We start from the raw sequence: 20,795 nt of genomic DNA, 5'->3' as shown, positions 1-20,795 counted from the left end.
AGAAATAAGGAACATCATTTGGATAAGAGTGCACTTTCGACCAAAGTGAATTTGCGGAATTAGGAGTCATGTTTCTTCTTTCTGTAGTCATTTGAAGCCGTGGTTCTGATGTCAACATCAAAGACTTAACGATATCACATTTGATTTTAGTGAAGTGTAGTTAATCCAGTGCTTTCTTCACCAGCAGTTATGGCTTTCGCCGAACGAAACAAACACTATGCAAGTTTCAAATGTTAAGTCATTCAGTTTGCGAAAGAAAATGGAAATCATGCAGGATGGTTTTCGTGAATGCTTCGTACACGAGTGGAAGAGGCATGAAATTTTACAATGATTATTGCGCCAAAGAATAAATGTGTATTGCATAAAGAAGTAATGAAATAGCTTACCGTCGGCGAAAGTGTTGGAAACTGCATTGTAGAAAATCCCCATCATCACTAGAATGGATTAATTGTAACAAGAAACAGCGTACGTTTCTTTGCCTTAAAAATAGAAAAAACGAGTGCAAATGGAAGTGAAAACTCTAAAGCAAACTGAGGTTGTGTATTCGATTTACTTCACGGAATAATTCAGTTCTCCGAGAAAAAGAGATAAAATTTTTTCAAAGGCTTCGAAAATATAGAGATAAAACTTTGATGAGTTTTTAAAAATATGTTAAACTTTATTTACTATCACGTGTTGCAAATATCGATGTCATTCCTGAAGTTTTGATATAGTAGGAGATAAAGAAACAATGATATGAAAGAAAAATAACGGTTAACATAAAATCAATAGGCCAACGAGAAATCTCACCTCACCGTACTGATCTCCTGCTTAGCCGACCGTACGAAATTAAAAGCTCATCGATATCTTGAAAAGAAAGACTTTGCTGAAGTGCAGTTTCCCGAAAGTGTTTTCATCCGTATTCACGAGAAATGATCGGCGGAGAAAAATGTTGTGAAACTGTGGATAAGAAATATTTGGCAAAAGCTTCCTTTTGCCTCAGATAATCAAGAAAGTCTAATACTTTGGGACATGTTCATCCTCCATCTAACGGATAGCACAAATATGTTGTTGAAAGAGTGTTATACAGATATGACAGTTTATCCAAGCGGATTATTGCCATTAGTTCATATATTAGACATATATGTCAATAAATCATCGATAGAATATTTTAAACGTTAGTGGAATACTCGAACAAAAGTGAAGGTGAAAAAACTAATTACAAATGGAGACCAAATACGTCATGTCAGCGCATAAATAGTGTGTCAGTAGATAATAAAATCACGGAATAAAATTAAACCCGTTTAATTTATGTGGTATATCTGACGGTCTAGATGCAACGAAAGATGATTATTTATGTGTGGATCAGAGTAAAAGTTACGGCAAAACTGAAACAGAATTCGATGATGTGCTTGAAGTTATAGATTGAGACGTATATGAGGAACTTGGATCTGTCTATGCAAGTATGGATCAGAGGTGAAGGTGAAAATGAAACAGAATCCGATAACGAAAATTTTTAAGTACATAAACTATGTTATTTCTCTTAAATAAAAAGCATTTAATTACACGCAGAAATCTAATTTTATCTAATTCTAATCACTTTTTCCATATTTCTAAACATAACATTTTTATAGCTGGCGTACAGCGCGTACCCATAAATTTCAATCTTGCATTTTCTTTTAAAAGTGCGCCTTATACGCCTGAATATACTATAGCAAACATAGCTGAAACTTAAGTGATAGAGATATTTACATGCTTGCTGAAGCATTATATTCTGTTTTTTTTCCCTTCTATTAGTGTATAAATGTTTTCAAAATTTCGATGTTACGTTTTTCAATCTTTGTGTTTAGAAAAGGGATAAAGAATTCAAACTTTTATCTCCGAAAACAAAATTCTAAATCAGATTTCTAATGAAGAAGTGAAATTCTCTATAGCTTTACTTTCCGGACTAATTAAAATTAAGAAAAAGAAGAGAGAAAAAAAATAACTGATTTGGGTAAGCAGAATATTTAGCCATTCAGTATCTATTGATGGGAATGTATATAACTCTAATGAATAGTACAGAAATAAGATAAATTTACGTTTCAGTTTGTAGGCCTTACATTTCAAAATGGTTTTAATACAGCTTAAAGAGCATAGCCAAAGATTATGCTCTCAGCCGCTTTTTCAGTAATAACGTCAGAGAATAATTCTTACAGTTACAATGTTTTCAAATAATCCATTCCTTCAAAAGTAATCTATTGTACTAAGATAATGTGTTTTCGAGGGCAGAAAATGAAACAGAACGGCGAGATCCATCAGAGTATGATCCTGTAATGCTTTAACAAATCTTTCGCAGTCTTAAGTAATAGAGAAATGTGGTAGAGCATCATCTTACACTATATTCTTGTATTCATATTATTTGTATTATGTGACTATGTGTCTCTATTCGATGTGCGGGAAAAAAACGTCTCCAACAGGTTTATATATACGATACCATTCAGATAAACGCAAAGGAAACCAACATTTCCATCTAATAATATTCATTTTATTTTAATTATACCATTTTCTAGTTAGATAACCAATTTGTGAGCAAGAATTTGCATCGTAACAGTGAATCATATTGCTGCCAAATTCCAAATATAAAAAACTAAAGCTCACGAATCACAAACCGAGAGTTTCTGTGAGATTTATGAGGTGCGAAGGAATTTCTATTTTGAAAGAAATCGAAATTGATATAAATTCGCTTTATAACATATTATTCAGTTTATTTATCTAATTATATTATGATTCTGATGTAATGTATACACACATTTTAAAAGTTATTTCTTTCGCTCATTTCAATTTGTAATCTTGAATTTTTACACTGAAAAAATCCTGAGTAGAGACGGAAACTGTGGTATGTCAAACTGAATTTAAACAAGGTGAAAGCAAATGAAAAGCTAATGTACATACTACAATAGCTTTTAATTTGTTTAGAATTACAATCTTAGTAATGCAAATCATGCTGATTAACACATAATTAAAAGTGGATAAACATTCCTTTTTGAACGTTTCTTTGAACCTTGATATAAAGTTCTATGAATATCTGCAGTTGGATAAGACAGCTCAGGGTCAAACAAATTTTAAAATGAAATTTGTATAAATTAATTTCATGAGTTCAATTATGAAAGATATGCCGTGCAATATTTATTTGCACAATTTAAAGCCAGTAGCACAACATAAATTTATTGTTGAAAAATATTGTCATGTGTAAAGCTATGTGTTAAAAAAGTCAATAAACTGTGACTTTCCAGGTAAAACCGGAAGACCTCGCAGCCATGAAAGGCACTGAAAACATAGATCTGAACTACGAAAGAGTGTACTTAGTTGCTGCTAAAATAATACTGGTATCTTAAAGTTAGCATGACTAATTACTAGCTTATAATATATCAGTAGTTACACTTACCGAGCAAAATATTATCAAATGCCGTCCATATACTAAGAACACCATAAAGTTCTTGATAATAAAAATGTTGTTGATAATAAATTTTGGTAAAATGAAGCAGGTATATGATTTATTTGTTCTATTTTTCTTTTCCGGGTCTTGCTTCGTTTGGTCATTAAATCAATCGTTCTACAGTCGGTATCCAGTTCTGGCTCTTTTCGCAGTTCAACCGGTTTCCTTTTCGGGTTTGACAGTTCTTTTCCGGTTCCAGCTTGTCTTTCAGATTTGGAATCTTTTCCGTTTTTTGCTTCTTTTCCAGGTATTGCGTCTTTTCAGACTCCTCTATATTTTCCATTTCTGGCATCTTTTCCGGCTCTTGCTTCTTTTCCAGTTTTTGCATTTTTTCCAGTTCCTTCTTCATTTTCAGGTCTCTCTTTTTTGGTTTTTGCAATTTTTCCCTCAACTTTTGCCTTTCCAGTTCATTTTTGTGTGCTTGTTTTAGCATCTCTTCAATATGTTTCTCCATTTTCAGTTCTTCTTTCTTTTCTAGTTTTTGTATTCCTTCCCGTATTTTCTTCTTTTTCAGTTCTTCTTTCTTTTCTAGTTTTTGAATCCATTCCAGTAATTGCTTCTTTTCCAGTTCTTTCTTCTTTTCTAGTTTCTGTTGCTTTTCCAGTTTTTGTTTGTTTTTCAGTTCTTCCTTCTTTTCCAGTTTTTGCTTCTTTTTCTGCTCTTGTTTCATTTTCATTTCTTGCTTCTTTTCCAATTTTTGCTTCTTTTTCAGTTCTTGCTTCTGTTCTAATTCTTGTATCTTTTCCTGTTCCTGCTTCTTTTCTAGTTTTTGTATCTCTTCCAGCTTTTGTTTCTTTTTCAGTTCTTGCTTCTTTTCTAGTTTTTGTGTCATTTCCAGTTTTCTCTTGTTTTCGAGTTCTTGCTTCTTTTCCAGTTTCTCCTTCTTTTCCTGTTCTTCCTTTTTATTCAGTTTTTGATTCTTTTCCAGTTTTTGCATCTTTTCCGGTTCTCGCTTCTTTTCCAGTTCCTTCTCGTTTTCCAGTTCTTTCTCGTTTTCCAGTTTTTGCTCCTTTTCATGATCACAAGGAGGATTTTCCAATCTACAAAAAAATCGGTATATCTTTATTTCATTAGTAAAATAGTGAAAGTAATGCAATGACGATCACGTTTAACATGTACAACACTTCCATATTTAGATACTATATAACACTTTTGGCTCAGTTTCATAGGGAAAAAACTCCCCGTAGATTATTGCCTGGCAGAATTGTTTTCTACAAAGGGTGAATTTGTTGTTTTCGTTGTTCTGACCTAAAGCCAAGCAGATAAGTTAAAGTATTTTGCGTTATTTGTATGCAATAAGCGGCCTCCATGAATCTCACGTAGAGCGTAATAATTTGCAAAGTTTCAGTGCCTTACTTTTCCTTACTTAATTTTTACATAAGTTGCAATAATAATAACAGAAATAATAAACAGGTGGCTTAAAAACAGAGGGAAACAATGACGAAAATTGCAAAATAGGAGGAAAAAAGGAAACTGAAATGAAAAGGGAAACAACTACAAACAAAGGATGGAAAAAGCATTTTAGAAGATATACACGTAACGTTCTTTCTGAATCAGCCAAACCTGTATTTTAACGAGTCTCTTTGCATCGCTGGCTGCACAGATTTCAAATTTTCTCTCGTTATTCAAAATTCGGATCATATTGCTGGTCTTTTTCGTAGTCCATCAGAGCCGCACTAGGATTTTTGCCACCATTTGTTTCAATTGAAACTTTTATTCTCATTCTTCAGTTGCATTCTTAAAGTTTATTTATTTATACAGGAAGAAAGAAAGAAATCAATCAAATCAAAGTAAATTAGGAAAAGATATACCTGTTTTCTCCTATATTTATTGTTCCCTGTAATTTCTTTTGCCTGTTGCATTAAATTTATTGAAGGAAAATTTACAAAATCATTCAAAATGTATTTCCTAAATCCTTATGCGAATTTAGCCCTTCTGATCATTTCGGCCACACTTTAATGGCTTTTACAATTTGATGTTTGAATATTGACAGCTGCCTATACTGAAATATGCTCTCCATTGTCCTCGAAAAAAGAAAAATTAAAGTTCCAGGTAATTTTGCAATGAAGGACACATATATCTTATTTGAAGGGCAAGAGGAAAAGAAAAAGATATTTTCGGATGGGAATATGTAGCATTTTAAACACCGTGTTTGTAAATGTCATCATATAGTAGCAACACTTGAGTCATATGTAATTATACACATATATGAGAGAGACGACGATGACGAAAAATTAAATGGCAAAACATGGCCGAAAACACTTTCCTGGCCGGTGCAAACAACACAAAACACAAGAAAGATCGGACACCAGTTACGCTTAGCACAAGAGAAATTAAAAAGTAGGAACAAAATTAGACACTTATGGACCTCAAAAAAGGTGTTCGAAATTACGACCTGCACCCTGTTACGGGTATCCCATCTCTCGTACATCCAACATGAGATGCTCTGGAAAATACCGTGCATCTCCAGGACTTTACCAGCACCTGCCACAATATGTGCCACAAGTTCCTGTTGGACTTCTAACTGGGGTTTCGTGCACTTATGTGTTGAAGTACCCCGAGACGAACTGATAATGCAAGTTAGTTCTCGTGATCTTGCTGAACAATGCACTGGACTATCTCTACCAAACCCATGTTTAGGATACGTTCCGAAGGAACTTTCGAATACTTTCTTTGATGGCGATCCCCTGCTTTTGTTCTTATTTCTTGGTTTCCGCTGCGCTAAGGAAAATAAAAAAATATCTTCACAATGTTCGTACCATATTTTTCTTGTGTTGTCTCTCGTCACTATGGGCCAGGAAAGCGTTTCCGACAATGCATTGCAATAAACGATTATATATATATATATATATATATAAACAATATATATACACGATATATATATATATATATAATCTTATAAACATATGTTACCGTGAAAGACCGAAATTGGAGAATATCGACATTCACCGGAGAATGTCAACATTCACCAAATACGTCGGTGAAAGATCAAATATTGCATTACATTCTTCTACATTCGGACCCTCACCGGTGTACTTCGATAATCACAGATATGCTCTGGTGTAGATTGAAAAGAGCGGAGTATATGTACACATTGTTATTGCAAAAGGAAGTGTTCCACAAATAAATGCAGTTGTAAAAGCAAGGGCCTCTTGTGCAATTTAAAGTGTTATATATATATTATATATATATATATATATGTATATAATCGTATAAAAATATGTTACCTCGAAAGACCGAAATTAAAGAATGTCGACTTTCACCGGAGAATGTTAACATTCACCAAATACGTCGGTGAAAGATCGAATATTGCATTACATTCTTCTACATTCGGACCCTCACCGGTGTATGTCGACAATCACAGATATGCTCTGGTGTAGATTGAAAAGAGAGGAGTATATGTACACACTGTTATTGCAAAAGGAAGTGTTCCGCAAATAAATGCAGTTGTAAAAGCAAGGGCCTCTTGTGCAATTGAAAGTGTCATAACAGTTTAAGTTGTTGCAATAAATAAGATTTGAATCACGTAATTTAGTAAACATAGCTTGAGTAAGCTCCCTGTTCCGAGTCAGGATAGTTCATGTTTCCAAAGCAAGTAAAGAGGAATACAAGTCCTGATAGTGGCGCCCGACGAAGAAGAATAACCATGGCCGAGTTTCAAGAAGAACCTGTGCTGCCTGCAGAAGCGACTCAGAATCCAGAAATGCCAGCTGCCGCCCTGGAAGGATTTGGGTACATCGTACAGACCATGCGCGCATCGATGAAACCAGAAGCAACATTTAATGGAAACTCACCGGTAACCAGTTTTTTGGAAAAATTGGATGACCACTTCATGCTGTATCCAGTCCATGAGTTCCATAAAGTCACCTTAGCTACCAGCGCTTTGAGGGGCCAAGCGCTTAATTGGTTCAAATGTATAGGCAGAAGCCTCTTGGGTCAAGCGGGAAGTCCCACCTATACTTACGAAAATTTTAAGACTGCCTTAGTAAAACCCTTCCCTGTCGTAAGAGATCGTGCAAGTTTAGAAACGGAACTCTTCAGCATATACCAGCAACGAATCGAAAATCTTTCCACCTTTATTTTAAGAAAAATTCACGTCTTTAAACTCTTGTATGGAAACCGTCCGGATCCTGAGATAATTCAAGTGATTTTGCCGAGTTTAGTTCCCCAAGTACAAGACTTTATTTAATTAAGGAATCCGACTACACTGGAAAAGTTATTTGAGCTAACAATCCAGTTTGAAAATAGAAGAACGGCGGACATCGAATGAAGACGCCAGTTTGAGCAACGAAGCCAATTTGGTGCGCCAAGACCACAGCAAAGGCAAGAACACGGCTACGGAAGCAAATCGAATCAGAGGGCAAGGACCAAAAAGTATCCAAAAACAACCGGCGAACGTCGACAGTTCAATAGTAAGCCAGAAAAAAAGTCTGAAGGCCAGCGGAAGAACAAGGAAGGCATGGAAAGGAAGAAAGAAAATTAAACTAAAACGGATTTCTGCTGACGGGAGGGTGCGTAAATCCGAAGGCCAAGAAAAGCCCTCTTTCTTCAAGTTAAATACAGTTATTGTGAAAAATTTGACTCTTCCAAAGATTGAAGTTAGAGTTTTATAAAAGATTTTGCAGCTATTGTTGAACCATTGTTAAAATTAAAAAGGAAAAAGGCAATTTTCTCGTCCACGGCCGAAGCCAATAGTGCTTTCGAGAAATTAAAGCAAGCATTAACGCAAGCCCCTGTTTTGAAATTTCCTGAAAACGATGAGAATTTAGAAATTTCAGTGGATGCTTCGGATTATGCGCTAGGAGCGGTACTTTCGCAAAATCAGCAGCCCGTGGCATTTTTTAGTAGAACTTTAAATCAAACACAAAAAAATTATTCCGCGACTGAGAGAGAGGCACTTGCAGTTCTGTTAGCAGTGCAAAAGTTCCGAGTCTATTTTCGAAAGGTCCAATAACAGTGTATTCTGATCATGCGGCGGAAACTAGATTGTACTCAGGGAAAAACTTATCCACAAGGTTAATAAAATGGGCACTAAAGTTACAAGAGTATAATCTGGTAATTAAGCACACGCCCCGGAAAGGAAAATATCGTAGCAGATGCCCTATCCAGAATAAAAATAGATGAAGAAGTTAATACTGTAAAGGTGGCAATGCTCACAGCATGTAAGTTACATTCCCGAGAAACTGTGATAACCGAACTGAGTAAGGATCCTGAATTTAAAAATATTTATGATTATTTAAAGGATCCTGAAAATTTTAGCCACCAATATATTGTCGCGATAAGAAATAGGACGGCCCATTACGAACTAATAGATGGTCTATTATTTTATACAAAAACTACGAATTCCAACAACGAATTTCGACCTGTTATCCCAGCTAGTCTTAGATTAAATGTACTGCAGGAGTTACACGACTCCGCTTTAGCTTCTCATGCTGGTATTCGAAAAACCATCCAACGCGTACGCGAAGCAGTTTATTTTCCTGAGCTGCAAAAGTTAACAAGGGCGTATGTCCAGTCCTGCCCAACATGTCAAGCAGTTAATTATATTAATTTCCGCCCGGCCGGGTTTCTAAATAGTATTAAATCGGAATTTCCAAATGAAATAATTGGCATCGATTTATTGGGCCCTTTCCCAAAAAGTCAGTTAAATAAAAGTGGCTATCACCTTGTTATGGTTGATTATTTTAGTAAGTGGACCGAAATTGTTCCCTTAAAACGAACCTCCGCGAAATTAGTTACTGATTCTATTTTAAATAAATATATTTTAAAATACGGGGCGCCCCTAAAAGTAATATCGGATAATGGTCCTCAATTTGTAAGTAATATATTTGAAGACATGTGCCAAAAACTGGGCATACGTCATTTAAAAATGGTCCCGTATCGGCCGCAATCAAATATAGCGGAACGGGTCAATAGAAATATAATGAAAATTGTCCGTAGTTATGTTAAAAATTTTCATAAAAGCTGGGTTAACTATGTCAATGAATTAGGTTTCTCCCTTAGGACCGCAAAACATGATACGACGGGCAAAACTCCTGCTGAGTTATTTTTAGGCAGAAAGATTATAACGCCGTTAGATAAATTATTTTATGTTCAACAAAGAGCCCCAGAATTTAAAATGGGCAATATAGAAAAATAAATTAAAGAAGCAAAAAAGAACACTGAAGTAGCACAGAGAAAACAGAAGCTTTATTATGATATGAAACGACGGGGAGTAACTTATAAAGTAGGACATGAAGTGTTAAAAATTAAGCATTCACTTTCTTCAGCACCAGAAGATAAAACTGCTAAATTTTATCCACGATTTGAAGGACCATATGTCATAGAAAAAGTAACTCAGGCTTAGTGGTGTTAAAAGCCAGGAATGGTGAAACCTGCACCGCAAACGTAGACCAGATAAAACCATTTTATAATCGTAATAAAATGCCAATATTTCAAGATCTTTTGCAGGATCCGGCACGGCAGGCACAAGCTCCAGAGGTGGAACAACGACAATCCCAAGGGCAAGCCATTAGTAGACAGGAGCAATTGAAAAGAAAGTTCCCCCGTTGGAAAACTGAAGGTAACAAGAAAAAGAAGTCGTTCCACCGACCAGAGAAGAGAGAGCACGACCACCCCCAGAATGAAGAAGGGAGAAGTACGACTAATGCAAAGAAAGCCAGGAGAAATGACAGCAACTATAACACGGCTCCAAAACAGAAGATCTACCCATCGGATAGGAGTCTACGCAGCAAATGTCGACGAATTGATGAAGGAAGACCAGCTGCAGATGCAAAGACGCAAGAAAAATTTGAACAGCCAGCAACGAGATCCAGGCAACAACGAGAGACAGTTGTCCCGGTTCCGCCAAGACCAGCTGCCATCAAACGGCCGTGACCACAGGCAGATGCTAAAGGAAGGGACCGAAGGGCGAACCCGCACAAGAAGGAAGATCAACCAGACCGTAGTCTTCGCTACCTTCCAGGACTGGGCAGAAAAAAGGATGTCTGAATATCACAAAGATAAGTAAAACTTTATGTTACTTTGAAACCGTAAGTTAATTTTTCAATCTTACTGCAAGTGGCAGAATTCAAGAATTTTTACCTCATGTGAGGCCTACCTTTATCGCCAAAAAGGCGAGAAAGGAGTTGTTACCTATTTTGGTATTGTTTTTCAGTTACTCGCGAGTAAAACTAAAATTAATGTATAATAGGAATGTGTAAATACTTGAATATTGAAAAAGCATTGATAATCTTTGAGAAAGGTACCTTAAGAAAATTGTAAAAATTATTGTATAAAATTTTATTTAAAAGATTCTGGCAAGAAAGAAGTTTTAATCTGAAAGACTTTTGAAATGTAGAATTTCAATGCAGAAGAATTGGCACTTGCTTGGAAAAGAATAGAAGTTAACAATGTACTACTAATGTATGTTTTAAAATGCGTAAAATTAACGGCATGTTAATATGTCCTTATATACAATCTGAACTGTTATCTTAAAAGTTAAGAAATATTGTGATATGTTAAAAGTAAAAATATTAGAGTAATGCCAAAAATTTTAACTTATTCGTGTGACTGTAAAAAGAGCAAATTATTGTGAATATGTGATAAAGGTTGAATGAATGTAGTTAGGCTCTCTGACGCTACACTTCAGAGTTAGCCACTTTTCAGAATTGTAGCTCAGGGTTTAGAGATGAATATAAGGTGTGTTCTGAGGTTTTGTTATGTTGAATTTTAAGACGTTAGTGTTTTGATTGCAGGCGGTAGTGTTGAACACTTGTACATAGACACGCTCGTGTTTGGTGTTTTTCTTTACAACACAAGTCAGAGAGCACGGGGAGATAATTAAATAACGTCATGAATGAAATAAGAATTTTAAAGGAGAAATATAAATATTCATGTTACTTGCCATTTGATTGTGTAACATTTCATTAAACTAGTTTTCCTTCCATAAGGAACCAGATTTCAACTAAGAAACTCCTGTTTATAGATGCAGTACAGATGAAAATACTTGTCCATAGAGATGATAATGTAAAAACGACTTTTTAATATCTAGTTTCTAGAGAGAAATGTTTGAAAAAGATTGGCCTCGCGTTAGATTCTAGAGCTAAAAGTTTTCAACAAGGTCGTTTTAGACCTCAGTTTCAAACTAATTAACTCTGGCGGATAGTATGTAAGGATCCTAAGTTTTACTAACGTTTTTGATGTCATTTAAAACGCTTAATTACAGGGCCGTAGTATAATACACAACCCCCCCCCAAACCCAGAAGTATAGCGATATACAATAGTGACGTGATCGAAGATTCTTTGGAAATAATCGTTGTCATCGAATGACATGCATATTCTATTTAAGTAATCGTAGTCATCGGCTTTAATATTCTTTGCAAATGATCTTTGTCATCAAATAATCATTGTAAAGAATCATTCTCATCGGATAATCATTGAAAATAATCATTGTCGTTACATAAAGGGGCATAGTAGCTGATGTATAAAGAATTGTACTCAAATTCTAATCAAAAGAATCGCATATGTATGCAATTTATCATATGATCATTATTTACAGCAATGATTCTTATATGTTTTCGACCTACGGCTCCTAATGACGCCGCGGAAAACTTGCGCAACAGTGACAAAAAGAATATTTAAAAGTACAATAAAAGCTTGAAAGCTAGGGAAAATGTGTGAATTTATTTTCCTTTTATTTAAATGAAGCTTAATGTTTTTAAAGGAAATTGAATATTGTAAACAGGAGTCAGCAGTTTAAATATATGTGGGATTTTGCCTCTTTTTTTTTTTTTTTTTTTTCTTCGTAACATCATATCCTCCGGAACGGGGGGGGGAGATTTGAGTTTAGAAGGAGGTACCCTCGGATTTCAAAAATTCTTGGTAAAACTTTTCGACTATTGTTATCTTCCTACGACTATCACTCGAGATGTTATATAAAATTTCGGAAAGCGCTGGAGATCAAATTGCTTTATTTAGAAAAATGATGGCTCTTCTCACTCTCAAATCGTATTGTTTAAGAGAAATTTTTAATTTAAAAAAATATGAAATAAATAGTATTGCCAAACTCGAAACTTATTGTTATTATTTACGGTTATATTCTGAGTTGAAGAAAGCACGTGATTCCATATAACGTCACTGTATGTCGAAAAATATTTCGTTAATTTCAGTATTTTAAATGAATAGCTGCTTTTGGCAACTTTTATGTTTCACCTTTAGATACGTGACACGATATGCTATCGCTACGTTAATTCTTTTATTGAGATTTTGCAAATTTGTTATATTAAAATAAATTTAAATCATAACTTCAAATGTATTACCCCAAGTGTCAAAGTTCTTTGTTTCCTGACTTGGCAAGAAAAATTTATTTACGAATAGCTGGTTGCTTGGAAAGAATGAATACATTTTCTTCATAATGAAATGTTTCTATGCATTTTATGCTATTCTAATTTTATTTATAAAAATTTAATTTCTTTTATTGTATAGTTCCTTTCTGAGTAGAAGTTTAAACTTCTGTAGGTATTTAACATATTTTAGATGAATGTTACTTTACTACAGTTACATAATTTTTTTTTCAATTTACTAAAATGTCTGAACGCAAGAAGACAGCACAAATGTTACAGCGAGCTACATAAAAAATGAAGTAAAAAGCACTAGGAGACTCAGCAGGCAAGTAGAAGAAAACTTGCATGCTTCAAAAATGAATGAAGATACAACTAGAAACTCAGCAGGCAAGCATAGTGACAAGAAAGGTTACGCATTCAAGAAACTGAAGAAGAAACGAATAGGAGTTCCAGCAGACAAGCAACAACTCAAGAAACTTCGCTGGCTCAAACTGTATCAGAAACTAGTAGTAGACGCAAAAGACCTTCAGAAAACCAAGAATCACTGCGTGCTCCGGAAAGGTAAGCAGAAGCGAAACGGAGGCCCATTAGGAAAGCGGAACGTCAAAAGAATATGCGCGATGACGGGAAGAAGTCGCAAGTAAACGAAGGATGCAAGACTGTCCGCGTCATCGTCAGATTCGACAGGAAATACCAGAACAGCTCAAGAAGCTGCATAAACAACTCAAGACGCTGCAGATTACGGTCAATTTCGGTTCGAAGAGGCAGAGCTCATACGAGGAAACAAGCTTCGCATGAACACATCACGACATACACGTAGTACTCTTCACAATGCAGGAAGTTTACTTTGAGCAACACACTGTATACGTAGAGCTCGTAGACATATATAGTAAAGATTTTGCTTTGTCAACAGCCCCCTAGTAAAATGTATGAAGTTTATATTGACATCTCACAATACCTGAAAGAAATTTTTCTATTTACTTCTTCATTTACTATTTTCTTAAATTTCTTATCAGTAATCCTGTCTATATATTATAGATATCAAAATCAGAAAAAAATTAATTAATTATATTTAAATGTATCTAAGTGATGAATACTTCGCCCCTGTTCGTACCGAAACAACACGATGTAATTGTAGATACCTAGAAAGTAAAATGTATTCAGCAGGCTGTACAGCAAGCGACAACTATAAATGGTGATAACACAAGAATGTTATATAATGTTATATACTGGCAGAATTTTAAAAAAAGAACATATACATCACTGTTTTAAAAATACGAATTTTGCATCAAATTGCAAAACAAATATCTTAAAAGCTGCCTTTCCATGCATAAGAGTTCAGGATTCGGAAAATTATATTTTCGTAAACGGTTTAGCAAAAATAACAAAAATTATTGCCTTGAGAAATGGATAATCTTGGTATGAATACGAATTACGCCAAGACTACTCGTCAATGGTTGTTTTGATCACGCTTTAATGTATATATATAACCCTTAAAAAACGTAAAGTGAGTGAATCTACTATTCGAGTGTGTCTTTATATCTTGAGTATTTAAGAAATAAGAATTGCATTTATCTATCTCGAAAGAGCTAACGCTATTGCCCGAATAACAACGTTTATTTAACACTTGATATAACCAACTTCATATATATCTTGAAATAAAACATAAATTTCCTAATCAGATACTACCAATTGCAGAAAAAATACAAAAATAATGGAATTTCTAATAACACTACAAGTAACATACCGAGGAATAAATTGCGCTGCAAAACTGATGCAATCTACAATATGTAAACCACAAAATTTATGTACCGCTATAGAAATGCAATAGAATGAGAAATGAAACTGTGATGAGATTTATAATGAAAAATTTACCATAAAATATTAGTATATGATATAAGTAAATATATACTTTTAATACTATTCATTTAAATATGTTCAAACGTTCATAATATTCATTACTTACAAACGCTTCTTCATCCATCGAAGCATAGCACAAGCCATTCTCAATTCTGTGCTGGTGCACGTCAATAAAATAAGGATAAATCCAAATTTTTACAAAAAATCAATCGCCTTGACTCGTTTCTCAGAAAACGTATGTCTACAAATGCAGTATTAATATATCACATCAATATAATTCGGGATCATAAAATCACCAAACAACGCATTAAACGCAAAAAATCGCATTAAGGCAGAATGAAGAATTTTCACTCTTACAATGACTTTTACAACAATATATAATAGAATCGAATTTCTAAACTAAGTGTTCATTGTTACACCATATTTCATTCTTGGGGAACCTTTCATGGTTGTTCAGTAATTCTAACTGTTAACTGGTATAAAAAGAATTATGATTTCATATATATGCACAGACTTATATATGTATTATATTAACACGTATCTGTAGTAACATACATCATCTTATATTATATGTATTCGCATAATTCTAAATTAATTATACTAGTCAACATAATTTGTATATTGATAGCAGCACAGTTTTAAAATTATTTATTACTATCTGCTTGCTAACGATTATATAATTAAGTACAGTGGTTCCTCGACAAACGAGTTTAATATGTTTCGTAACCTTGCTCGTATCTCAAAGCAATTTTCCGCATTGAAAGTAATCGAAATGCCATTAATCCGTTCCAGCTCCCAAAACACGACCTCAGCTGTTTTTTTAAGTGTTTTTGAATAAGAAAAATGTAGTTTCTTATTCAAAAACAAGAAGAAACCTTTATTTATAAATAACAAATACATATTCTATAAAAACATAATTAAAAGAAAAAGTGCCTACGGAAGCGCTTAATTTTTGTCACTGGTCTTCGCTCCTTTTGTCATGATCTGCTCATTTTCACCCGCAGATCGTTTAAAAAAACTGTCCAAGGAGGTTTGTTTCTTCCTACCTGTCAAGGTATTGCGTAATCGAGTTAGGCAAGTTTCGTTGAACAACTCCGATTTAGGACTAGTTGCAACTTTTTCGCGGTGATTTTTATCCACGAACTCTACAACTTTATCCCACATTCTCAAGATCTGTTTTATATCTCTTGCAGGGATAACCTCCTCCATCTCTGGCTCCTCTTCAAAACTAATTTTTCGTTGAACCACCGTATGCTGCTGCAAATGCAGATCGTGTAACTCCTCGGTTGTCAGCTCCTGAGACTGTTCCTCTACGAGTTCGTTCACATCTCTCTCCTCCACCTCCAGACTCATGGATTTTCCCAGAGAAACAAGCTCCTCTACCACTGACACTTTGGGTTCCAATCCTTCGAATTCTCTTTCAGCTACAGCCTCAGGCCACAGCTTCTTCCATGCAGACGTTGTAACACCCAGCCAGGCCTGAACAATAATTCTTAGGCACATCACGATGTTAAAGTGGTTTTTCCAGAACTCTCGAATGGTAAGGTTTGTGTTCTCTGTCACCTCAAAGCAGCGGCGAAAAATGTGCTTGGTGTACAAATTCTTAAAATTAGAAATCTCCTGCTGATCCATGGGCTGCAGGATAGGAGTGGTGTTGGGTGGTAGGTAGGGAAACTTTATATACTTGAACTCTTCGAGTAAATCATCTTCGAGATTTGATGGGTGAGTAGGGGCATTGTCGAGGCCAACACCAGAACAGAACACCAGAATTATCCACTCCACAAAGAAGTTCATTCTGTCCCACGCCTTCGGATTTGCCCTCCACATATCTTCTTAAAATTATAACTGGCAGGTTTTCTTTTAAAATATTATATGACTTAAAGCCTCTGGGGTTTTCCGAATGGTATACTAACGGTGGCTTGATTTTACAGTCGCCATTCGCATTGACGCAAATTGCTAGATTTAATCTATCCTTAATGGGTTTGTGACCTGGCATCTTCTCCTCTGCCGTTATGTAAGTTCTATTCGGCATCCTTTTCCAGAAATGCCCTGTCTCGTCACAGTTGAGGACTTGCTGGGGGGATGTATCCTTTGGCTACTATCTGTTCGGAAAACATTTTGATGTAAACATCAGCTGCCTTTACATCCGGATTTGCTGCCTCACCATGCCTGACGACGGAGTGAAGGTCGGTCCTTTCCCTAAAGTTGTCAAACCAGCCCCGACTGGCTTTAAACGGGTCTTCCGATTCCACGTTTGTAGAAGTGTGTGGGATCTTCTTTAGAAAATAACCGTAAATCGCTCGTAAATAACTCGTAATAGTGCCTTCTCACAAAAGATGCTTTGTGTTAAGGTTCCCCCTTGAAGCTGCTTCTCTCTCACTCACACCATCAGTAGTTTCTCCATGTCTTGACGGAGAGAGGTCGGAGCTTAAAAATTATTGTAACGCCCTTAGTTGGCGTTATACTTTAGAACTCCTTTTTTTAATGTGACAATCATTATAAGCCATGTAGATTTTTCCTTGTGGCTTCATTTGTTTTCTCTTCCAAAATTTCGAACGTCCAACAGTTTTGTCAGTTTCGGGCTTTTGGTATGGAGAGTGAGAAAATGAGATAAGACCAGAATGAACTTCAGTTCTGAACTCTGCAGTTCAGCATAGAGTAAGGAGTATTGACAGATTTATGTTCGCTCTTTACGTGCGCTTTTCATCGTATTTTCTTCATCATTCTCAGCACTTTAAAGTGATAACTACTAGCAGTGTTCCTTTATATTTCGTATATTTTTGGAATTATATTTTTTACTCGTACTTTTCGAAAAACTGCAGAATTGTTTAGTGTTTTTTCGGGACAAATAAATTCTAACAAACTACCAGCTCTTCCGCATGCTTTACGAACCTTTATGCCAGGAACAATTTTGGGTGTTAGAAGTAGGACAGAATGCTAGTGACAAGAACAATTGAGGAGCATCTGAGGCAGCTTGTGACAGTCTTTGCTGCGTTCCAGGAAGATATAAAAGGAGAGGTTGATTCCTTTACAGAAGAGATAAATGCGTCCAACAAAAGAGGGAAAGGGGAAATAATACCAGTTCAAGGAAAGATGGAATCTATCCAAAATTGATACTTAAGCCTGTCAAGAAGAAATAAAAGACAACAGTAGAAGATTTTCGAGGATTTTGAAAGCAGAAATAACATGGTCGAAAGGAGAGTTAGAGAAACTGGAGAACTTGTTTCTGCTGTCAAACAGCAAATCAAAGAAAGAGTTAATGCTGTCAAACTACAAATCAAAGGAAGAGTTTCTGATGTCGAACAACAAATCGATGACAAAGTCTCTGCTGTTGTCGCCAAAGAATCTGACAGCTTTAACACATTCATAATGACAACTGGAGACGATTCTGATAGCTTTAAATAGGTACCTATGTTTTCCGACCCATTTTGTCATGCTTTCCACGTGTGATGGAAAAAACATGTGACATATGTACAAGGCTCAGTTCTGTATAGCTCGAAATGGAAATGGGTAGGATTCCGAAGACAAACCTGTAATTTCGCAGCTTCTCTGAGAATAGAAGAAGACGATATCGGTCCCACTCTTCTAGAAACCCAGAGGCTAGATTTTGATGCTGTACCCGGTACGCGAAAGCTCTACTAAGAAGTGTTTAAAAGACTACAGAAGGCTGCAGTGAATATCTCGACAGCAGAAGCTCAACAAAATAATCCAGAAGCTCGCCATTGTTATGGAAATGCTCTCCCATCTCTCCTTTTTTGACTGCTCAACAGAAATACGTGAAGTACAATCCATGAAATACTTCCTCGGTGGCATACGGGAACCTGAGGTATAGAAACAATTGCGAATAGTGGATCTCAAGGATTTAAAAAATGCCTAGAGTGTACGCCATGAAAAACGTGGCAGTCCTTTCAGAAACTTGCACACACCATTGTCCAATCGGAACTACTCCAACCCAGAAGCTAGTGGACAAGTGACAGCTCGTCCAGGCAGTCTACCCACTTAAGTAAGTGTCTTAAGGCGGAACAGACGTCAGACGAAAGCGACCTTAGTATGCTAGAACTGCAGTGGTGATGAACACTTACGAAAGAACTGCAGAACACATTAGGACACAGAAGATAATGCTGCTAATCAGCAAGAAGTCACGAAAACAAATCGTGGATGTTGAGCGGAATTTGCCAGAGATTGCCAGATATTGAGAAGTCCCACATAAAATCCTTTCAGATTTCGGTTATGGTTGGTGGCAATAATGGACTTCTCAATCATGAGGCATAAAAATAGAGTTCCCTTAGTATAACAATCGATACATGAGTAATTTACCATCATCCAAAACCTCAAGTCGAGATGATAGAACCAGCATGAACAGAACTTTTCCTTCCAGGATTATAGCTGAAAACAGAAATTTCCGGTAAGGCATTATGAAATATGCTAAGAACGTTAAGAGCGCGAAATGAGTACTAATAATATGTTCTTTCGTTGAATTATCAAGGCCGTCATTCCTGTGACGGTTGAAACGTAAGTGCCAAAGCTAAAGTCATTGGGGAATGAGAAGTGGTTGCATCACGTTCTCCATTGAACTACGTTAAGGGGTCTCGTACACCTTAAAACCCTCAAAATCTCTGAATATGATCCTGTTGTAAGAATTGGGATAGCATATTTATTTTTAAAGCTATTACTTCCAGTTTTTTACAGCTGACTACATAGCACAGCTGAATTAGTAAGCAAATAGTTTGTGTTGCCACAAATGTTTTTATAATTTAATCTTCTTTGTGAGGTAATTTTTTATATGTTCACGTAATACTCCCACTTTGCGTGCACAATTTAAAACATTCTGTTATATATTTTAACTTCATAGTTAATATACAGCTTGTATAGCATCTAAAGACTACTGTGAACCAAAAATCTTAAGAAATTTATACAATGCATTTTAATAAAAAATTTTTAATATTTCCATGCGTAAAATTTTTGACTATTAAAATATTCAATATATTTTTTGGTTCAGTTAGATGATAATACTCATATAAAGAAGTCCATTAAATTTAAAGTGTGTACCAAGAACCGTTTTTAAAACATCATGCGCGCAACAGTGAAAATTTATGTTTTGAGATAATCAAGTTTTAATGTAGATATTTTTTTTAAATACTTCTCTTGTTATAAAATATATAAAATGCTTATGTTCTGAGAGATATTGTAATATTATATAATTTCCAATAGTTGGTATAAGCATAATTAATGTAAAATAAGCTGCCATCATCAAAGTATAACATATCAACTAAAAATGATTTGAAACTTCTACGCTATCAATAATACAACTAAATTTTTCTTACAAACTGGAACTTACTTATAGGCAAATGTTTCAGGTAAAGTTCTCTGTAATGTATTATTGTATATCAAACATATAAATCATTTAATAGTTCTTCCACAGAGTAACTTTAGCATACTCTAAATGCTATGTATACAACTGGGAAAAAATGCATTTTAAGAAAATCGAGTTTTGATGCAAATATTTCAGTATACAACTTTCTAATAATAAAGTGCATAGTATATTTATTTTCAAAATGATATATTTAAAATGTATAAATCCTAATAAATTGCATAAGCTTTTGTCAATATGAAACACATTAAAATTACCATACTATATAAAATACCATGACAGAATGATAGCCGTGTATTAAAATACGTGTAGCATATTTGAACAAATAATTTATTTTTACATAAAGACATCAGTTAAGTACTTTCAAGCATTTAAGCATATGATATGTATCATATTATGCAACATTATTTAAACATAGGTGGGAAAAAAACCTTTAAGACTTATTTGAAATTGTATGCTAAACTGCTACATTCATCGAAGTATAACATATCGACTAAGAATGATAAAACTAAAACTTCCTTACAAATAAGAATTTACTTATAGACAAATGTCTTAGCCAAATGTCTTAGCTCAAGTTCTCTGTAATATATTACTGTATATCAAACATATAAAACATTTAATAGTTCTTCCACAATGTAACTTTAGCATACTTTAAATGCTATGTATACAACTGCGAAAAACCGTATTTTAAGAAATTTGAGTTTTAATGCCAATACTTCAGTATATAACTTTCTAATAATAAAGTGCATAGTATATTTATTTTCAAAATACATTTAAAAAGTAT

General features: G+C 34.9%; 1 protein-coding gene and 1 long non-coding RNA gene across 15 annotated transcripts in view; both read right to left on the bottom strand.

The window, feature by feature from the left end:
- The window catches only part of LOC146995015 (uncharacterized), a 217,788-nt gene that overhangs the window by 6,220 nt on the left and 190,773 nt on the right, over positions 1–20,795 (bottom strand). The window lies entirely within an intron of this gene.
- LOC146995017 (uncharacterized) overlaps positions 1–20,795 on the bottom strand; it is a 184,858-nt gene that overhangs the window by 6,220 nt on the left and 157,843 nt on the right. For 6 of the 14 annotated variants that reach the window (XM_085825229.1, XM_085825225.1, XM_085825227.1 and 3 more), the window contains one exon: positions 3,329–4,497. The exons of 3 other annotated variants lie outside the window; for them this stretch is intronic. In XM_085825229.1, coding sequence (XP_085681355.1) covers positions 3,561–4,394 — 834 coding nt within the window. In that variant the 5' untranslated portion in view covers positions 4,395–4,497 and the 3' untranslated portion in view covers positions 3,329–3,560. Of the gene's footprint in view, positions 1–3,324; positions 4,498–20,795 lie in introns of those variants that run through there. 5 more of the 14 variants (XM_085825230.1, XM_085825224.1, XM_085825232.1 and 2 more) reach the window with 2 other exon arrangements.

Source organism: Stegodyphus dumicola, chromosome 10, assembly GCF_044657685.1.
Source record: "Stegodyphus dumicola isolate Sdum_Otavi_A_Nest chromosome 10, ASM4465768v1".
Taxonomy (NCBI): Eukaryota; Metazoa; Arthropoda; class Arachnida; order Araneae; family Eresidae; genus Stegodyphus; species Stegodyphus dumicola.
Note: the sequence above shows the minus strand (reverse complement) of the source record. Positions and strands in the feature narration are given on the sequence as shown.